We start from the raw sequence: 19,019 nt of genomic DNA, 5'->3' as shown, positions 1-19,019 counted from the left end.
ATACATGACCACTGGAAAAACCATAGCCTTGACTAGACGACCTTTGTTGGCAAAGTAATGTCTCTGCTTTTCAATATGCTATCTAGGTTGGTCATAACTTTCCTTCCAAGGAGTAAGCGTCTTTTAATTTCATGGCTGCAGTCACCATCTGCAGTGATTTTAGAGCCCAGAAAAATAAAGTCTGACACTGTTTCCACTGTTTCCCCATCTATTTCCCATGAAGTGATGGGATTGGATGCCATGATCTTCATTCTCTGAATGTTGAGCTTTAAGCCAACTTTTTCACTCTCCACTTTCACTTTCATCAAGAGGCTTTTGAGTTCCTCTTCACTTTCTGCCATAAGGGTGGTGTCATCTGCATATCTGAGGTTATTGATATTTCTCCCTGCAATCTTGATTCCAGCTTGTGTTTCTTCCAGTCCAGCGTTTCTCATGATGTACTCTGCATATAAGTTAAATAAACAGGGTGACAATATACAGCCTTGATGAACTCCTTTTCCTATTTGGAACCAGTCTGTTGTTTCATGTCCAGTTCTAACTGTTGCTTCCTGACCTGCATACAGATTTCTCAAGAGGCAGATCAGGTGTTCTGGTATTCCCATCTCTTTCAGAATTTTCCACAGTTTATTGTGATCCACACAGTCGAAGGCTTTGACATAGTCAATAAAGCAGAAATAGGTGCTTTTCTGGAACTCTCTTGCTTTTTCCATGATCCAGTGGATGTTGGCAATTTGATCTCTGGTTCCTCTGCCTTTTCTAAAACCAGCTTGAACATCAGGAAGTTCACGGTTCACATATTGCTGAAGCCTGGCTTGGAGAATTTTGAGCATTACTTTACTAGCGTGTGAGATGAGTGCAATTGTGCGGTAGTTTGAGCATTCTTTGGCATTGCCTTTCTTTGGGATTGGAATGAAAACTGACCTTTTCCAGTCCTGTGGCCACTGCTGAGTTTTCCAAATTTGCTGGCATATTGAGTGCAGCACTTTCACAGCATCATCTTTCAGGATTTGGAATAGCTCCACTGGAATTCCATCACCTCCACTAGGCTTTGTTTGTAGTGATGCTTTCTAAGGCCCACTTGACTTCACATTCCAGGATGTCTGGCTCTATGTCAGTGATCACACCATCGTGATTATCTGGGTTGTGAAGATCTTTTCTGTACAGTTCTTCTGTGTATTCTTGCCATCTCTTCTTAATATCTTCTGCTTCTGTTAGGTCCATACCATTTCTGTCCTTTATCGAGCCCATCCTTGCATGAAATGTTCCTTTGGTATCTCTGATTTTCTTGAAGAGATCCCTAGTCTTTCCCATTCTGTTGTTTTCCTCTATTTCTTTGCATTGATTGCTGAAGAAGGCTTTCTTATCTCTTCTTGCTATTCTTTGGAACTCTGCATTCAGATGTTTATAGTTGACATTTAATGCTGCAGAAGTTTAAGGTGTACCTCATGCTGAATTGATACACATATATTACAAAATATTACCACTATAGGTTAGTTAAAACCTCCATCTCATCATGTAATTACCATATTTTTTGTGTGTGTGTGGTGAGAACATTTAAGATCTATTCTCTCAGTAACTTATAAGTATATAATACAGTATTAGTAACTATAATGACACGCTGTACATTAGATACCCAGAATTTATTCATCTTTTAACTGGAAGTTTATATTCATTGATGGGGTTCCCTGGTGGCTCAGATGGTTAAGAATCTGCCTGCAGTGTGGGAGACCTGAGTTCGATCCCTGGGTTGGAAAGATCCCCTGGAGAAGGGAACTGGTACCCAGTCTAGTATTCTGGCCTGAAGAATTCCATCGACTGTATAGTCCATGAGGTGGCAAAGAGTCAGACATGACTGAGCGACTTTCACTTTATACTTTCGCTCACCCTCAGCTCGTGGTAACCACCACTGTACTCTCTGTTTCAATGACTTTGGCTTTTTTAGATCCCCTGTGTAAGCGATATCACACAGTATTTGTCTTTCTCTAACTTATTTCACTTAGCATCATGCCCTCAAGATCCATCCATGTTGTCACAAATTACAGAATTTCCTTCTTTCTCATGACCGAGTAATATCCCATTGTATCTGTGTACCTTGTCTTCTTTACCCTTTCATCTGCTAATGGACACACAGTGGTTTCCATATCTTAGCTATTGTGAATAACAGCTACAATGAACATGGGAGCAGAAATGCTGGGATCTTGTTTTCATTTCCTTTGTATATATACCCAGATGTGGGATTGCTGGATCACACTGTAGTACTGTTTTTAATTTTCCAAGAAACCTCCATACTGTTTTCCATGCGGCTGCACCAATTTCCATTCCACCAACAGTGCACAGGGTTTCCTCTTCTCCAAGCCAACACTGATCTTTTGTCTTTTTGATGACAACCATTCTAACAGGTGTGAGATGATATCTTATTGTGGTTTATCTTTGCATTTCCCTGGTATTAGTGATCCTGAGCACCTTTTCATGTACCTGCTGACCATCTGTATGTCTTCTTTAGAAAAATGTCTATTGAGTTCCTCTACTCATTTTTGTTTTTTTTAAAGACCTCATTCAGCATCATGATCAGACTATTACATTTAGCAATCAACAGCATGGGTGCAAAAAAAAAAAAATCTACATTAAAACTCTTTGTTGGAATGCTTTATACTTTTCAGAGAACAGAAACTAAAATAATCTGTTATACAATTAGTCACAAGTACAGTCCTAGAGTTTTTTGCCCATACACGTGAGTATTGTCTAAAACATGTCTTCTTTGTAGCACAGCCCCTGCTACCACTGTGCTTGGCTGAGTTCACAAATCTGCTATAACCTGTAGCTTCCCTGTCACTTCTCTGGCTCTCCTCTCCTGCTAAGCATTGTTTCCTGGCAATAATTAAAACCTCCTGCCAATGCCATAGCTACTGCTGTGCTGGAACCACCATAGCCACCTTGGCTTCATGGTTTGGCAAAGTATTGGCCTCCACCACCTCAGGAGCCAGAACTTCTGTCTCCAAAGTTTTCTTCTTTCATGGGTCCAACATTTGAATATTGATTGTTGTAACTGCCAAAATCATTGCAGCTTCTGCCACCTCCAAAATTGCTTTCATCATTACCAAATCCATTATAACCATCCCCACTGCCACCATATCTGCCACCACCACGGCTGCCACCAAAGCCACCTTGACCACAGAAGCTTCCTCCATGACCAAAGTTGTCATTCCCGCCAAAACCACCTCCATGACCACCACCAAAGTTTCCAGAACCACTTTGACCTCTCTGGTTGGATGAAGCACTAGCCATCTCTTGCTCAGACAGGACTTTTCTCACTTCACAGTTGTGGCCATTCACATTGTGGGATTTGTGAATGACAGTCTTGTCTACGGAGTCATGGTCATCAGAGGTTACAAAAGCAAAGCCTCTCTTTTTGCCAATACCTCAGTCGGTCCTGATTTCAATCACTTCAATTTTGCCACACTGTTCAAAATAATCTCCCAGGTGACGTTCTTCAGTGTCTTCTTTAATACCACCAACAAAAATCTTTTTCACAGGTAAGTGGGCACCAGGTCTTTGCGAATCTCCTCTTGAGACTGCCCTTTTTGGTTCCACAAGTCTTCTGTCCACCCTGGGTGGCCTTGCACTCATGGCTGCATCCACCTTCTCCACCGTGGCACATGCGACAAACCCGAAGCCCCTGGAGCGCTTGGTGTTTGGATTCCTCATTACCACACAGTCTGTGAGCATTCCCCAATGCTCAACATGGCTCCTCAGACTCTCATCAGTTGTTTCAAAGCTCAATCCTCCAGTGAAGAGCTTCCATAGCTGTTTGGGCTCTTTGGGAGAGTCTGACTTAAACATGACGGCAGTGAAGTGGGGGTGTGGGGGAGACTTCAACAATGCTTTCTCAGTGGCGTCCGTGGGCAGAAAGCCTCTACTCATTTTTTAATCAAAATTTTTTCTCTTGAGAGGTATGAGTACTTTGTATACTTTAGATATTAACCCATTATCAAATATATACTTTGCAAATAATTTCTCCCATTCTATAGGTTGTCTTTTCATTTTATTAATTGTTTTGCTGTGCAGAAGCTTTTTAGTTTGATGTAGTCCAACTTGCTTATCTTCGCTTTTGTTGCTCCAAATCTCGTTTCTTTCTAATGATAGACAGATCAGACATCTCTGAGTCACCTCCAGCCCATCCTGGTCATGCTCTTTTTTCATAACCAAAATGGTTCATCAAAGCTAAACAAAGCTGATGCTGTCACTTTCTACCAATCGTGAAGCTAGCCTTTCCTTTCTCCCTGCTGCACAAAACTGTAGCCATGCAAAAGGACACATCTCTACCATTATAAAAAATGTCTAAAATATAACTATAGCTATAGCTAATTGTGTGTGTGTGTATGTATGTATGTGTATATATACAGCTTCCTGGGTAGCTAAGCTGGCAAAGAATCCGCCTGCAATGCAGGAGACCCCAGTTCAATTCTTGGGTCGGGAAGTTCCCCTGGAGAAGGGATGGGCTACTCATTCCAGTATTCTTGGGCTCCCCTGGTGGCTCAGACAGTAAACAATCCACCTGCAATGCAGGAGACCTGGGTTTGATCTCTGGGTTAGGAAGATACCCTGGAGGAGGGCATGGCAACCCGTTTCAGTATTCTTGCCTGAAAAATCCCCATGGACAGAGGAGCCTGGTGGGCTACAGTTCATGGGATTGTAAAGAGTCAGACATGACTGAGTGACTAAGCACAGCACAGCATATATATATATATGTATATGTACATGTATATGTATATGTATATGTATATTCTGGAGGAGGGCATGGCAACCCACACCAGTATTCTTGCCTAGAGAACACCCATGGCAGAAGAGCCTGATGGGCTACAGTCCATGGGGACTGAGGGACTAAGCACAGCACACACACACACACATATATACACATACATATATAGATAGATGGATAGATAGATAGATATAGACAGGGAGATCAAAAGGGAGACTGAGTTTAAAAAGATATGTGGGGTCTTCCCTGGAGGCCCAGTGGTGAAGAATCCGCCTATCAAGGCAGGAGACATGGGTTCAGTCCTTGATCCAGGAAGATCCCACATGCCATGGAACAACTAAGCCCGTTAGCCACAACTGCTGAGCCTGTGCTCTTGAGCCTAGGAATTGCAACTACCAAGCCCACACACCCTGCAGCCCATGCTCCACAACAGGAGGAGCCTGAGCACTGCAACTAGACAACAGTCCCCATTTGCCACAACTACAGAGAAGTCTGCACAGCAACAAAGATCCAGCACAGCCATAAATAAATAAAATTATTTTTTAAAAGATAAGTGTAGAAAGGAATATATAAATTGATTACATATAAACACATTTGTTTATATAATAAAAGAATAAAATCTATAAGGCTATACACCAATCCGTTCGTTACTGTTGATTTCTCTCTAGGAGGTGGGATTAAGGGAGAACTTTTAACTGTAACTCTATTGTACTATTTTTTTATATTCAGCATAAATGCCTTTATAATCAGAAAAACATTTTATTTGGGGGGAAAAAAGTTGATGCCAAAAAAGATGGGCTCAAATCACAGCTGAAGGGAAGGGATTTAACCTATATACTACAAAGTTACTGAGAAGTAGACTACTCAGCTTTTATGAAATCTTCCCCATAATTCTCATCAATAATGCCCCTAAATTTTGTGTTTATCAAATCCAGAGAACTGTGCAACAGAACGGAGAGGCAGTGAATATTATCATGAACAAAGACTCTGAGGGGAAAAACACTCAGTAGGGATAGGAAGAGAGCGATGGTGTCTAAGACTGAAATTCTGGCTGAACAAGAGAAATCTGTATTGATGAGGAAGGAAATGAAGAACAAGGAAATAAACTATTAATAATATGGCTGCATAGGGGGATTCCAGAAGAGATTTGGCCAAAACATCAAAAATAAAAAAGGAGGACCACACCCTCCAAGAACAAATACAAAAGGTAACATCCACTCATACATTCATGAAGCAACCCCCTGTAGCAGGCATGGTTCAGGTGCCAGGGTCTAGCCTGGAACAAGACAGGCAAGGGCCCTGTTGTTTTGTTGCTCCGGCAGGTCAGGGTTCTGTAAACAAGGAAGCATACACCAGCAAGACAGTTCCAGATAATGATAAGCAGCACAAAAACATTCTGTAGGGCTTCCCAGGTGGCGCTAGTGGTAAAGAACCTGCCTGCCAATGCAGGCGAGGTAAGACATGTGGGTTTGATCCCTGGGTCGGGAAGATCCCCTAAAGAAGGAAATAGCAACCCATTCCAGTATTCTTTCCTGGAGAATCCCCACAGACAGAGGAGTCTGGGGGCTACAGTCCATGGGGTCGCAAGAGTTAGACACAACTTAGGACTAAACCACCACCACCACAAAGACATTAAAATCTAATGAAGTGTCAATGATTGGTGTGGGAGTACTTTTGACTGGGAGGCTTGAGGATGAGGCTGAATTGAGTTCATAACAGTCTAAGGAACCAACCACATGAAAAGCTGGGAGCAGAGCTCTCCAGGGAGAGGCAACAACAAATGCAGAGACCTCGTGTGAAGAAGGAGGTTGTCACATTTTAGCCATGTGAACACCAGGGTGGCTGGGGTCCAAAGAGCACTGAAAAGAGTGTGGGGAATGAGGTCCATGTGGAAACTCCAGCAGAAATACAGGATTTTAGTCCAAGTACATCAGGAAGTCCTTAGAGAGGTTTTTGAGCAGGAATTGGTAGCTATTCTAGAGGTGCTCTGGATGCTAGCTTGGTGGAAAGAAGAAGCAAGAAAGGAGACAGGAAGAAAAGTTAGTTACTGCAACATTCCAGATGAGAGATAGTGGAGTCGTGGCCTCAGGATTAGCCATGGAATCAGAGCAATGACAGATTTGGAATGGGTCTTGAATAATTTGGATGACAGTGTGAAGGAAAGAGAGAAATCTAGGAGAAAGATGACTCCTAGATTTTGGCTGTAGCAACTGCCATTGTCACTTAAGAGCTGCAGAAGACTGGAAAAACCACAGGTTGGTAGGCAGTAAATTCAAGAGTTCTACTTTAACCATGTTGAGTTCAAAATGCCTATTTAATGGCTAAGTAGAAGTCAAGCTCAGAGTTGGATAGATGAGTCTGGAACTCACTGGTGAGTCTAAGCAATAAATTAACTTTCAGAGTCTCCATCAAATAGGTGGTATTTACTGCTATGATGAGTTCATCTGGAAAGCGTGTCAAAGAGAGAAATGCAGAAGACAGTCTCAGATCAGATCAGATCAGATCAGTCGCTCAGTCATGTTCGACTCTTTGCAACCCCATGAATCGCAGCACGCCAGGCCTCCCTGTCCATCACCAACTCCCGGAGTTCACTCAGACTCATGTCCATCGAGTCAGTGATGCCATCCAGCCATCTCATCCTCTGGCGTCCCCTTTTCCTCCTGCCCCCAATCCCTCCCAGCATCAGAGTCTTTTCCAACGAGTCAACTCTTCGAATGAGGTGGCCAAAGTACTGGAGTTTCAGCTTTAGCATCATTCCTTCCAAAGAAATCCCAGGGCTGATCTCCTTCAGAATGGACTGGTTGGATCTCCTTGCAGTCCAAGGGACTCTCAAGAGTCTTCTCCAACACCACAGTTCAAAAGCATCAATTCTTCAGCTCTCAGCCTTCTTCACAGTCCAACTCTCACATCCATACATGACCACAGGAAAAACCATAGCCTTGACTAGACGAACCTTTGTTGGCAAAGTAATGTCTCTGCTTTTCAATATGCTATCTAGGTTGGTCATAACTTTCCTCCCAAGGAGTAAGCGTCTTTTAATTTCATGGCTGCAGTCACCATCTGTAGTGATTTTGGAGCCCAGAAAAATGAAGTCTGATACTGTTTCCACTGTTTCCCCGTCTATTTCCCATGAAGTGGTGGGACTGGATGCCATGATCTTAGTTTTCTGAATGTTGAGCTTTAAGCCAACTTTTTCACTCTCCACTTTCACTTTCATCAAGAGGCTTTTGAGTTCCTCTTCACTTTCTGCCATAAAGGGTGGTGTCATCTCAAGGGACGTACAACTCAGAATTAAGAAGAGGAGAAACCAACTAAGGAGACTGTGTAGAAACCACTATTAGAGGCAAAGGGAAAACAGCAGGTTGTGATTTTCCAAAAGCCAAGAGAAGAGAATGTTTTAAGACAGAAGAAACAATGTCTTGTCAACTACATCGAAGTTACTGGATGAGAGAAGTACAGAGAAGGGACAACCAGATTTCACAAGCTACAAGTGACTAGTGACATGTAGGAGCCATCAGATCAAGACAGAAGCCCAGTTGGTAAACCAAGGAAAAAAATGGGGATTTCCCTGGTGATCCAGTGGTTAAGAATCCACTTTCCAACACAGGGAACATGAGTTCCATCTCTGGTCTGGAAATATTCCACATACTGTGAAGCAACTAAGCCTGTGAGCTGACTTGTGAAGTCTGATTCCTAGAGCCCAGGCTCCACAAGAGAAGCCACCACAATGAGAAGCCCTCACTCTTCAACTAGAGAGCGGCCCCCCGCTCACCGCAACTAGAGAAAGCCCACGTGCAGCAACGAAGACCCAGCACAGCCAAAAATAAATTTAAAAACATTTAAAGCAAATACCTTCCACTTAAACAAATTTTTTAAAAAAATAAAATGGGCGAGTAGAAGCAAAGGTAGCCACCATGGCAACTCTTGAAAAACGGAGCAGAAGATTGGACCAGTTACTGGAGGAAGCTGGGATGTGAAATGGGGCTAGAGGATGGCTTGTTTTTAAGACGGGCGATACCAATACTTAGAAGACCAAGCAAAAGCAGACCAAGAATTTCAGTTCTGTGTTATTTTTCATATCATTCTTTAGGAACCAAGCAGATCAGCATCAGTAGGACAGGAAGTCTTATCTGACTTTCTCTTCCATTGCTGCTGCTGCTAAGTCGCTTCAGTCGTGTCCGACTCTGTGACCCCATAGACGGCAGCCCACCAGGCTCCCCCGTCCCTGGGATTCTCCAGGCAAGAACTCTGGAGTGGGGTGCTATTTCCTTCTCCAATGCATGAAAGCGAAAAGCGAAAGTGAAGTCGCTCAGTTGTGTCCGACTCGCAGCGACCCCAGGGATTGCAGCCTACCAGGCTCCTCCACCCATGGGATTTTCCAGGCAAGAGTACTGGAGTGGGTTGCCATTGCCTTCTTTTCAGTTAGAGGCCAATAAACCGACTATTAAAAATTTTCTGGGTACTGGAGAGGAAAGTGATCGGAAGACATCAACATGGGTTTAGCAGAAATGAACCACTTCATATAATACTTATGGATCAAGACACTGCTTGATTTTTTACACGACTACTGTGACAGCCTCCTAACTGATCTCCCTCTTCTATCTCATCTCTCTACTTCAAAATCTGAAAACAAATCTAGTTATTTCACTTTCTGAATACTTCTCATGGCTGACATAGCACAACCTTTTTAAGAAAAATACCCAATATCCTTAACAAGGCAGATCAAGCCCTATAAAATCTGACTCCAGTTTTTCCTTCCTGTCACATCTCTGACCGTGCAATTTGCAAAACATCACATCATAGCAGCTCCAGCCACAATGGACAACTCTGTACACCTTTGTCCCACTTTGGCTTGATGTGCTCAATCCCCTACTTGTCCATGAGTTCGTACTAAGTCACTTCAGTTGTGTCTGACTCTTTGCGACCCCATGGATTATAGCCTGTCAGGCTCCTCTGTCCATGGAATTCTCCAGGCAAGAATACTGGAGTGGGTTGCCATGCCCTCCTCCTGGGGATCTTCCCAATCCAGGGATTGAACTTGTGTCTCGTATGTCCCCTGCACTGGCAGGCGAGTTCTTTACCACTAGCGCCACCACTTAGGACGTCCATTCAATCTGCACCAAACTCATCAGCCTGGGAAATATCTAGAGGATCTTCAAAACCCACTCAAATGTCTTCCAAATTACATTTGGAAGGTCCCTCCAGAAGACAGAGCTATGATGAAGAACTAAACGTTTCAGGAAACAACTTCATTCCAGTGTAAGAGATTTAGGGACAATTCAGTTTTCTGAAACAAAAGGGGACGTTGTCAGGTACCATGTGTGGACACAGGAAGTGATGACTTGCCAGGTGAAACCTCCAGCCATGTCCATTGTTCAATACGACCCACGTAATTATTTGATGGCTATCATTGTCAGGAGGAGCCAAAAGTCAGCCTCTAGAAATTTCTCTTGTTTCTAGTTCTGCCCTCTGAAGCAATTGAAAAATTGTCTACTTCATTTTGTATACAGCAGCTTTTCACATAGCTTCAGGCACTCATTATGAGTATACTAGGCCTCCTCACGGTCTCTCAAATTTGCTCTTTTATAACTTACAGATGTTTGCTAACTCCCAGCTGTGCAGCCTTCAGAATCTATATTTGGCATATAAAGCATCATGCTACTTCTTAAGGGGACAATCATGGCTTACTTGACTTTGAACCCTAGCACCCAGCCACATAAATGTACATTAGTTGCATTTCAAAGAAAGAATTAATGTAAAATCTGTAACATTTCAAATACATCACTTGAGCACAGGGAAGGATGACTTCTGATGTTCTGCTGAAATTGAAAGCAGCTCCTTTCCTGCCCTGAAGTCACATGTGAGTTTTCTGGTACATCCTGCATCGAAGTCCTCCCCTAAGCCCCATTCCTAATCCAGCCTCTTCTGAGACTTTCTCTGAACGGGGCTTAGTCTCCTGTTGGCTTGCTCTGGTTGGTGGTTCAGGATCACAGGCTGCAATTAGTGTGGTGGACACTGAACCATCCAGAAGGGGGAAAAGCACTCAAAAAAGAGAAAAATTAGAAACAAGAGATTTATCTCTTTCACCATATTCCAAACTAGCAGCCCTCAGAGTTCTTAACCACTGTAATATGTACCTAGAATTAAAAACAGGTCCTAGTGTTTAATGTGATTTTTTTTTAAATAACTTTGAGCAAAATTCTATCACTAACAAATAGAAAGCAGCAAAGGAAAACAGAAAATCTGAACTCACTCTGTGATAAACATTCAAATTATTTCCAGAAATCTTTTCTAGGTAGCTTCTCCAAGGCTGACTAGTACAAGATGCAAGCTACATATGTAATTCAAAATTTTCTTGTAGGCACATTCATAAAGATACAGCAAAAGATGAAATTAATTTTATTATTATATTTGATTTAACCCAATATATAGAAAATATTATGATTCAACATGCAACCAAAATAGAAAATTATTGAGACATTTTCCATTCCTCTTTTCCAACCAAGTCTTTGAAATCCACTGTTTTAACACTCACAGCACATTTCAGATCAGACCTGCCACACTCCAAGTTCTCAACAGCCGCAGACAACTACCAATGGCCGTCCTGGACACTGGAGGTCTAGGCTATAAATAAGTTCTTCTAAGACACAAGTCAACCTTAGGTTCACGACACTTGTAAAGTCTATTCTTAGGAACAGATTTTTATTATAAAAATAATTACCAATGCAAAGCAATCAGGGAAAAATGCAAAGCTATAAAAAGTGATATGCATTGAAAATAGATGTCTAAAGAAATTATCTAGACACCGATCACGAGGCGGATGCTTCTGAAACCCTCAGACTCATCTCTCAAAGTAAAAAATATATTGCATAATCAATCCTGTGTCATGGACCCAAACCTTCCAACAAATACTTTGGAGTTCATGCAGTCCAGGACATTCTTTTTATAGATGAAAAAGAGTCCCTGCCAATCCCTGTACCAAGCAACCGGCTTCTGTCTAGTGTGACAGACAGTCAAGTGTTGATGGGTTGACTCAGACACACTGCTCCGTGCACCCATGCCCTGGGTCATAGCCACCGAGTGGGCCCCCAGATGAAATCTTACATAACAACCAGGATGGGATAAAAGATGCCACGTGGCAATTTTAACATCCATGAAAAAATCCTCCAAAACATATGCCACATAGCCTTCTCAGAACCATTCCCTGAGTAGCAAAGAAAGACTCTTGTCCGATATTTAAAATTATGAACACTCAATGCAAAAAGGCGCTAGATTGGAAGAGCTGCAAAATCATATTATGCTCTTCAGAATAATCACCCTCAGGAACAAAAACACTCCAGCTCAGTGTTATAATTTCGATCTTCACTCCAGCAAAGAAAGGAAGTAATGAGCCAGCAAATATAACAGCCAAGCAAGAGATGCCATCGAAGCCAGCCTCTATTGAAAATCCTGAAATAAATGATGCATATTTTAAGTCACTAACTTAAAATTCCAAGCAGATGGGGAATTATTAAGAAAAATGAATGATGGGTAAAAGTGCAACCGGAACAAAGCTATGATCAAAACCAAAATTTTTTAAATTGTTAATTAAATCATAAAATTCAGCCAAAGCAACTTGGGCTTATATAAGGGACTTAAGTATTAAACCTGCTAATCACAGGAAAATAACTTTAGACCACCTTTTCAATTGATATGCAACATAATGAATCCAGAGAGGCTCGGTGGGGTAGCAGTCCATCAGTTACTGAGAAAGATGGTGTGCTTAGAGGGTCTCATGTGAGAATACATTGGTCCTGTACCGGAAATTTCAAAAGGAAAACTTTATTGTTCTTAAATTAAATTCACCATAGTTAAGCACTCTTCAAACAAGCAGTATGGGAACCCACAGAGTTTAGCCTCGGATATAGCTCACTTTCAAGAAATGCAGTTTCGTTGCCAAAAATCATAGAAAAGGAAACCCACTCTTTCAAAGGACACTGACATTCTCTCAATCATGCCTTCCTCAGCAGCACTTAGAAAAGTCTTTCTAGAAGTAGACTTCTTTCTAGACCTTCCCATGCAGTCACCCCAGCTCCTCTATCCCTTACCCCATGCTCCTTTGGCATACTTTGCTGTCCTCTTCGTCCCTAAGGTTTTAGTACTTCATAATTTTCCAGCGAAAGATAACATTTCCTCCTTAGAAAAGGGAGAAATGAAGCTAGCAAGATTCTAGTAAATCCACGATGCTCTTAGGGAGGGTGGGGGAGGGGAAGCTCTGCTCATTCATGACATCCGTCACAGTTACGAAACCACCATGTTGTGCCCAGACTGGACAGACTGTTGTGCCCAGATGAGCCCTAACTAAAATGTTTGAAAATCCAGGACAGGTTACAAGTATAAGTCAGCTGAAGAAGAGTGGGTCCTTATAGCAAAACTACTCCCACACACCCCAATTTCTGCCTTACCCCGGGTCCCATGAACTGTCCATTCCCTCACCTAACACCAGCCTACACTTCTCCTCCGTTTATTACCGGCTCAATAATCCTTGTCATTCCTCATTCAAAATCCATTCTTTCCATTCATTGACATAAAACAGCAACATACACAGTCAGAAGCCCCAGCCCAACACTTCCACTGCCTGCAACTCAGTGCTGGAAATTCTTTTAAAGGAAGCAGAGATTTTTACTTTGTGGATTTTTAAAAGAAAATTTAAAAAAAAAAGGATTAAAGTGTAAATACTCTTCCGAGTGATCTAAAGTAACACTCAAGTGAGTGGCCAAGCTGATGTTCTTCTTAGAAGAAACAAAGCTGAAGAACTGGAGAAGGAAAGAATATTGAGATAATTCTCTTAGACTTTATGCTTTTCCTAGGGCTGAGTCCAGGAGGAACTCTTGATTTCTTTGTCATGTGATGGGGTAAAGACCTACTCAGGGTCACCCATGTAGCTATTTGTCTTCCAGAGTGGATTTTTAAAATTTCCTGCCATGGATTCTAACTTTAAACTTTAACTCAGAACCTTACGCTACTGTGTCCACATGTGTTTGGAGGGATGTTCTTGAATGTTATGAGAAAAATGTAATCCATGGTTCAATAAATTTAGAAACTTACTGGACAAATGTACAGTTAAAGAGTGGAATAGAAAACATATTGTTTCCCTAATACAACAGTTTTTAGAGTGTGGTCTGTATAATTCAGTGAACCAATATTTTCTGAATAATCACTGTATTATGTTACAGAATCATTCGTGCTTAAAATATTCATTAAAGCACAAGACAGACTAATGGATTTTAATACAACAAAGTGCAAAAAGTACTTTGATATGGTTCCGGATTGCACACTGCAACAAACCTTTAAGAAACTGCATCTGTCTAGTTTATGTACAGCATTAAAGAAAAATATCCATAATTTTCTAAAAAGGCTCAAAAATATTTCTCCATTTTCCTAGTTCATATCCATGTGAAGCCACATTTTCTTAATAGGCTCAACCAAAACAACATATCACAAACAGAATGAGTGGAGAAGTAGCTGAGAATTAATAGTTGACCACTAATCCAGATATGAAAGAGATTTGCAAAAAACCAAGCAAACAAAATTAAACGATGCCAGTTTTATCACTAAAATTTTGGGGAAAATACAATTGTTTTTACAAAAAAATATTATTCAGGATAACACATAGGGAACTTACTATCACTTTTTAAATTAATACCTTTATAATATCTCTGTTTTAATTTCTAATATAGTCTAAGTATTAATAGATACAACCCACATTAATGCTCTTTGGGATACTGAATAATTTTTAAGAATGAAAAGCATCTTCAGATCAAAAAGTCTGAGATGCTGCCCTAATGTATTTTGATCACGGAGGCCCTTCTCTGTGGAACATCTTGGGTATATTCTATGAAGCATACAGTGGGAAACACAGTCTCATGCTATGCTTATAAAACTATTCCCTATCACGTCTCTTCTCAGACCTTCTTCAGTAAGTTAATTTATATGCTGTTCAAAGATTTCTTCTCATCTCACACGGTGGTTTTGTCCTTATGACTCTGGCAGTAAATGCTTATATTCTCCTCTGGCAAACACAGGTGGATACTGATCTCACTTATTTAGAAGAGGGCTAATAGCATTATTTATCTGAGCAAACATTACAAATAGTCTGGAGAAATAATGACACAGGTTAACTTGCTCCCACAGCAGATAATGCTCTGCGATGAGATAGGGTGCCAGGATGACCCAAGAACACAGCATCGTGCCAGCTAGAATCGGTGCCAGTTTGCTTCACCATTCAGTTTTCAACAAGAGAATCACTGATTGAGATGCCTATGCTACAAATTACTCTTTTATGAAACAAGCGGGATGATAGCAATTTATTACTCTGAGTACTGGCAATTTGTGTTTGTAAAAATTGTAAGCAAGCCAAAGATAACTTAAGGATGGATTCATATTTCTACCGTGGCTTTTTAGAACATAGAGTGAGGTCAATTCTCTACTTTCAGCACGACTCGAAGCCCTAGTTCCAGAATTTAGTTATAAATCTCTTCTTCCTGTCAGGTAGCTGAATGACTGGCTGGAAGCCTGTTCTCAGATGGCTATAAAAGATTTTGGGAAAGAGTCAGAAGTATAAAGTACTGAACAGCTATTCCGTGCAGAGACTGCCCCCAAGGAAACAGTCCTTATATAGAGCTGGCGTAGAGAACAGGCTGTACAGTCCTCTAATTTTCATTCTGGAATTTGCCCAAATAAGAGCACCATTAACGTCACTTATGCAGTTTTGTTTTGTTTTTGTTTTTTTTTTAATGTCTGGTTTATAAAAATGTTGCTCAAGGTTGACCAGGATTGTATCCTGAGAGCTGAAGATGCTCATCTTGGTCTTTTTGTTTTTGCTTAAGATTTGAAATGGAATTAGTGTAAAATCTGCTTCTGATAAAACTTTCTTTAATTAAAATTTTTATTGGCATTAATGCTTGCTAGTTTCAGGTCCCATTCTAGTTCATGTAGTCCTCCCAGCAGCTCTCTGAGACAGAGACTATAATTACCCCATTTTACAGATAAAGAAACAGACTCAGTGTTGGCTAAGGCCACTGACTTTATAGATGGTAGACAGGACTGGAGTCTAGGAAGTCAGTCCCTCTGAGCTCTGAACCAGGTCGCGCTCCCACCTGAGATTCATGAACAATAACATCAACTGCTTTTTAATAAGAAGATATCCAATTCTGCATGTAAAATAGTGGTTTTAAGATCCAGGTGAGCCATTATTTCAAAAAGCCTTCCTTATACTCTGGTGTGTTGAACTCCATTCTCTGAGTTCCTGACACACGTCCTGGCCACAGACTGAGTTGTGTTTAACTGCCTGGCGAAAACCTTGAATTTTCAAATGAGGTTTGTGCACCCTGGAGGGTATGAAAAAAAACAAAACAAAACAGTGTGGTGTAGGGACAAAACATTAGCATTTCTCTTTATAGTTACTGACATTTTTTTTAATTGGAGGATAATTGCCTTACAATGTTGTGTTAGTTTCCACTGTACAACAATATGAATCAGCCGTGAATCCGCAGTAAGCATATATACAGCACCTCCCTCCTCACCTCCCTCCCACCCTGCCGGTTCCATCCCTCTAGGTCATCAAGGAGTACCAAGCTGAGTTCCCAGTGCTGGACAGAAGCTTCCCACTAGCTATCTATTTTATACAAGGTAGTGTATGCATGTTAATGCTATGTTTACCCCGAGGATTGGCATTAGCATCCTCAGAGTCTGCCTCGGTGTGTGTGGAAACAGCCACATAGGCCCCCCACACAGGCACACAAGGCACTCAAGACGAGCGTGGGCACTCCTCACCAGCAGGGTTAACACCCTCCCCTGCTTGTCAGCTTCCTGAAGCTGTACCAAATCTCAGTTTACATAGGCACAATTGAGAAAGAGGCTGTCAGGATTATATTTTCAACCATACCTAAACTAACTCTCACAAAACAGCCAAGTGGCTTCAAAGGAGTCCTGCAGAGAACTGCAAACAAATGCTAACAACAATATAAGCACAAATAAACAAGAAAATAGTAGAGCTGGTGATATTTTTATCATTTCTTTTATAATATTTTTCTCAGCCATATCATGAGATATAACAACAACAAGCCAGGGAGGATAGACTTGAAGGTGGCCAAAAGAAACAAAACAAAACAAAAAACAACTGAAAGTATCAAAACTTAGATTCATAGCCACTACTCTTTATGAATGGTCTCTGCCTAAGTGAACATGATACTTTGGGAAACTGGCTAATAAGACTCTTAGACAGCTTACAAATAAATATATTTTTGTTAACAGCATCAAGAACATAAACCTCGCTGACCTAGAACTTTGCTACTCAAAGTGCAACCTGCAAAGGGGCAGTGCCCACATCATCTGTCAACTTGTTAGAAATGCAGTCTCAGGGTCCATCCCAGACCTACTGGATCATATTTTGCATTCCCCAGGTCATTCATGGGCACATTTCCGCTTGAGAAGCACTGCTCAGGACACACATCTTAAATGATCTGAATCCTAGTGGTTCAGCTCTTCTGTATACGTTTCGAAAGATTTCTCTGTTGAATTTTTGAACTCATAAACTTCTCATTTTAATAAAATATCTATTATCAAATGATCTTAAAGATTATAAAGAAACCATCCCCATAAACCAAAATCCAGTGAAATAATCTTGTATAATGGCAGCATTAGCTCCTTATTAATTCAGTACACGTAAATGCTCTAACCCCATACAACAAAGACCTTCCAGCCACATCCATCCTTTTAATCCCCACCTCCACTTACTTTTGTTTGATCATCGGCTTTGAACACATAGCAGATACTCTGCTGATTGGCTGCATCATTTTTAATCAGACAAGCAAAATAACTTGGGTCGTGACTATTGTGAATCAGTTTGTGAACTCGTTGAGGCTTACACTCGAAGATACTGGAACAGATCAATGGATCCCATTGTTGACTTTTTCCTGGCTCAGGCTCACATCTCAATCCAGAGGGCGAAACACAAAGGCGGACTGGCTTGGTGCCAGGCTCCTTTTTGGAAGACTGCCCGCTGAGCCTTCGCACCTCTGCCACCACCCACGGCAGCATGGGCATGGTAGTCAGAGAATGCACAGGCAAGGAGCCCACCAGCTGGAGGCCGAAGTCCACGGAGACCTCGTTAGGGAATGGGTGTTTCCTTGCTGTGAAGGTTATTGGTTCCATGTTGGGAAAGGTCTGGAAACTCAGCAAAACGTTGCCACTGTTTTTCTATTTTAGACCAAGCAATCTATTTCACATGCTTCTGAATCCTGTGGGAGAAAAACAGAGGCATTAGAATTTAATGAAGTCATGGCAATAGCTACTTTCAAAGAGATTATTTCAGCACTTGAGAGTCTGAAACCCAAACAGATGAAGAAATGGATATTAGCTCAAATAAGCTGCTCTGCCTAGAAAGAGCTTTCTTTAAATTGTATTACATATAAAACCTAAAAATGCTGTAACTGTCACACTCACTACGGGTTACAAAGCTCCCAGTGGGAGACTCCTGTTAAACACAAGCCTCATAGAGCCAACAGAGGCCAGCTCCATAGAAAGTAATATAGTGCTGCTTGGACAGCTTTAAACCCTACTGTATTGTTTAACGTACATTACAAGACATTTTTTTAAGATGACTGAATTCAGTACTGGTGGCTCCCCCGAAATAAGTAATCTTGCAAGAAAAAAGTCAGCTATCTATCATGACAGTCTATTGAACTGGACTAGTTTTCAACAACTGACCTTATCACTTATGATACCCCTGGATTTTTAAAGGCTCTCCCCAATGTAGCCTAGAGGTTCTGAATCACGAATTCAAATTCCATTAACACATACTTGGTGACTATTACATTCTAAACACCATCACAAATATTTTGTTTCATTCATGTACTATACACACCCCGTGTCTCTTCTCATCAATAGAGGGTGTTTTTTGTACGAGATTCAAACTCACTCAAGGGGTAATTTTCCCTTCTCTATGGGTGACTTTCAACAACCACATTTGATGTATCGTAGCTTACTCCTTGGAAGAAAAGTTATGACCAAACTAGATAGTATACTGAAAAGCAGAGACACTACTTTGCAAAAAAAGGTCCGTCTAGTCAAGGCTATGGTTTTTCCAGTGGTCATGTATGGATGCGAGAGTTGGACTGTGAAGAAGGCTGAGCGCCGAATAATTGATGCTTTTGAACTGTGGTGTTGGAGAAGACTCTTGAGAGTCCCTTGGACTGCAAGGAGATCCAACCAGTCCATT

General features: G+C 41.3%; 1 protein-coding gene and 1 pseudogene across 4 annotated transcripts in view; both read right to left on the bottom strand.

The window, feature by feature from the left end:
* The window catches only part of TBC1D1 (TBC1 (tre-2/USP6, BUB2, cdc16) domain family, member 1), a 227,872-nt gene that overhangs the window by 199,185 nt on the left and 9,668 nt on the right, over nucleotides 1-19,019 (bottom strand). For all 4 annotated transcript variants that reach the window (XM_010852415.1, XM_010852416.1, XM_010852418.1 and 1 more), the window contains exon 2: nucleotides 17,537-18,039. In XM_010852415.1, coding sequence (XP_010850717.1) covers nucleotides 17,537-17,953 — 417 coding nt within the window. In that variant the 5' untranslated portion in view covers nucleotides 17,954-18,039. The remainder of the gene's footprint in view (nucleotides 1-17,536; nucleotides 18,040-19,019) is intronic.
* On the bottom strand, nucleotides 2,494-4,384 carry LOC104997576 (annotated as a pseudogene).

Source organism: Bison bison, unplaced genomic scaffold (assembly GCF_000754665.1).
Source record: "Bison bison bison isolate TAMUID 2011002044 unplaced genomic scaffold, Bison_UMD1.0 scf7180017864310, whole genome shotgun sequence".
Lineage (NCBI taxonomy): Eukaryota > Metazoa > Chordata > Mammalia > Artiodactyla > Bovidae > Bison > Bison bison.
This window is presented reverse-complemented; position numbering and strand designations above follow the sequence as displayed.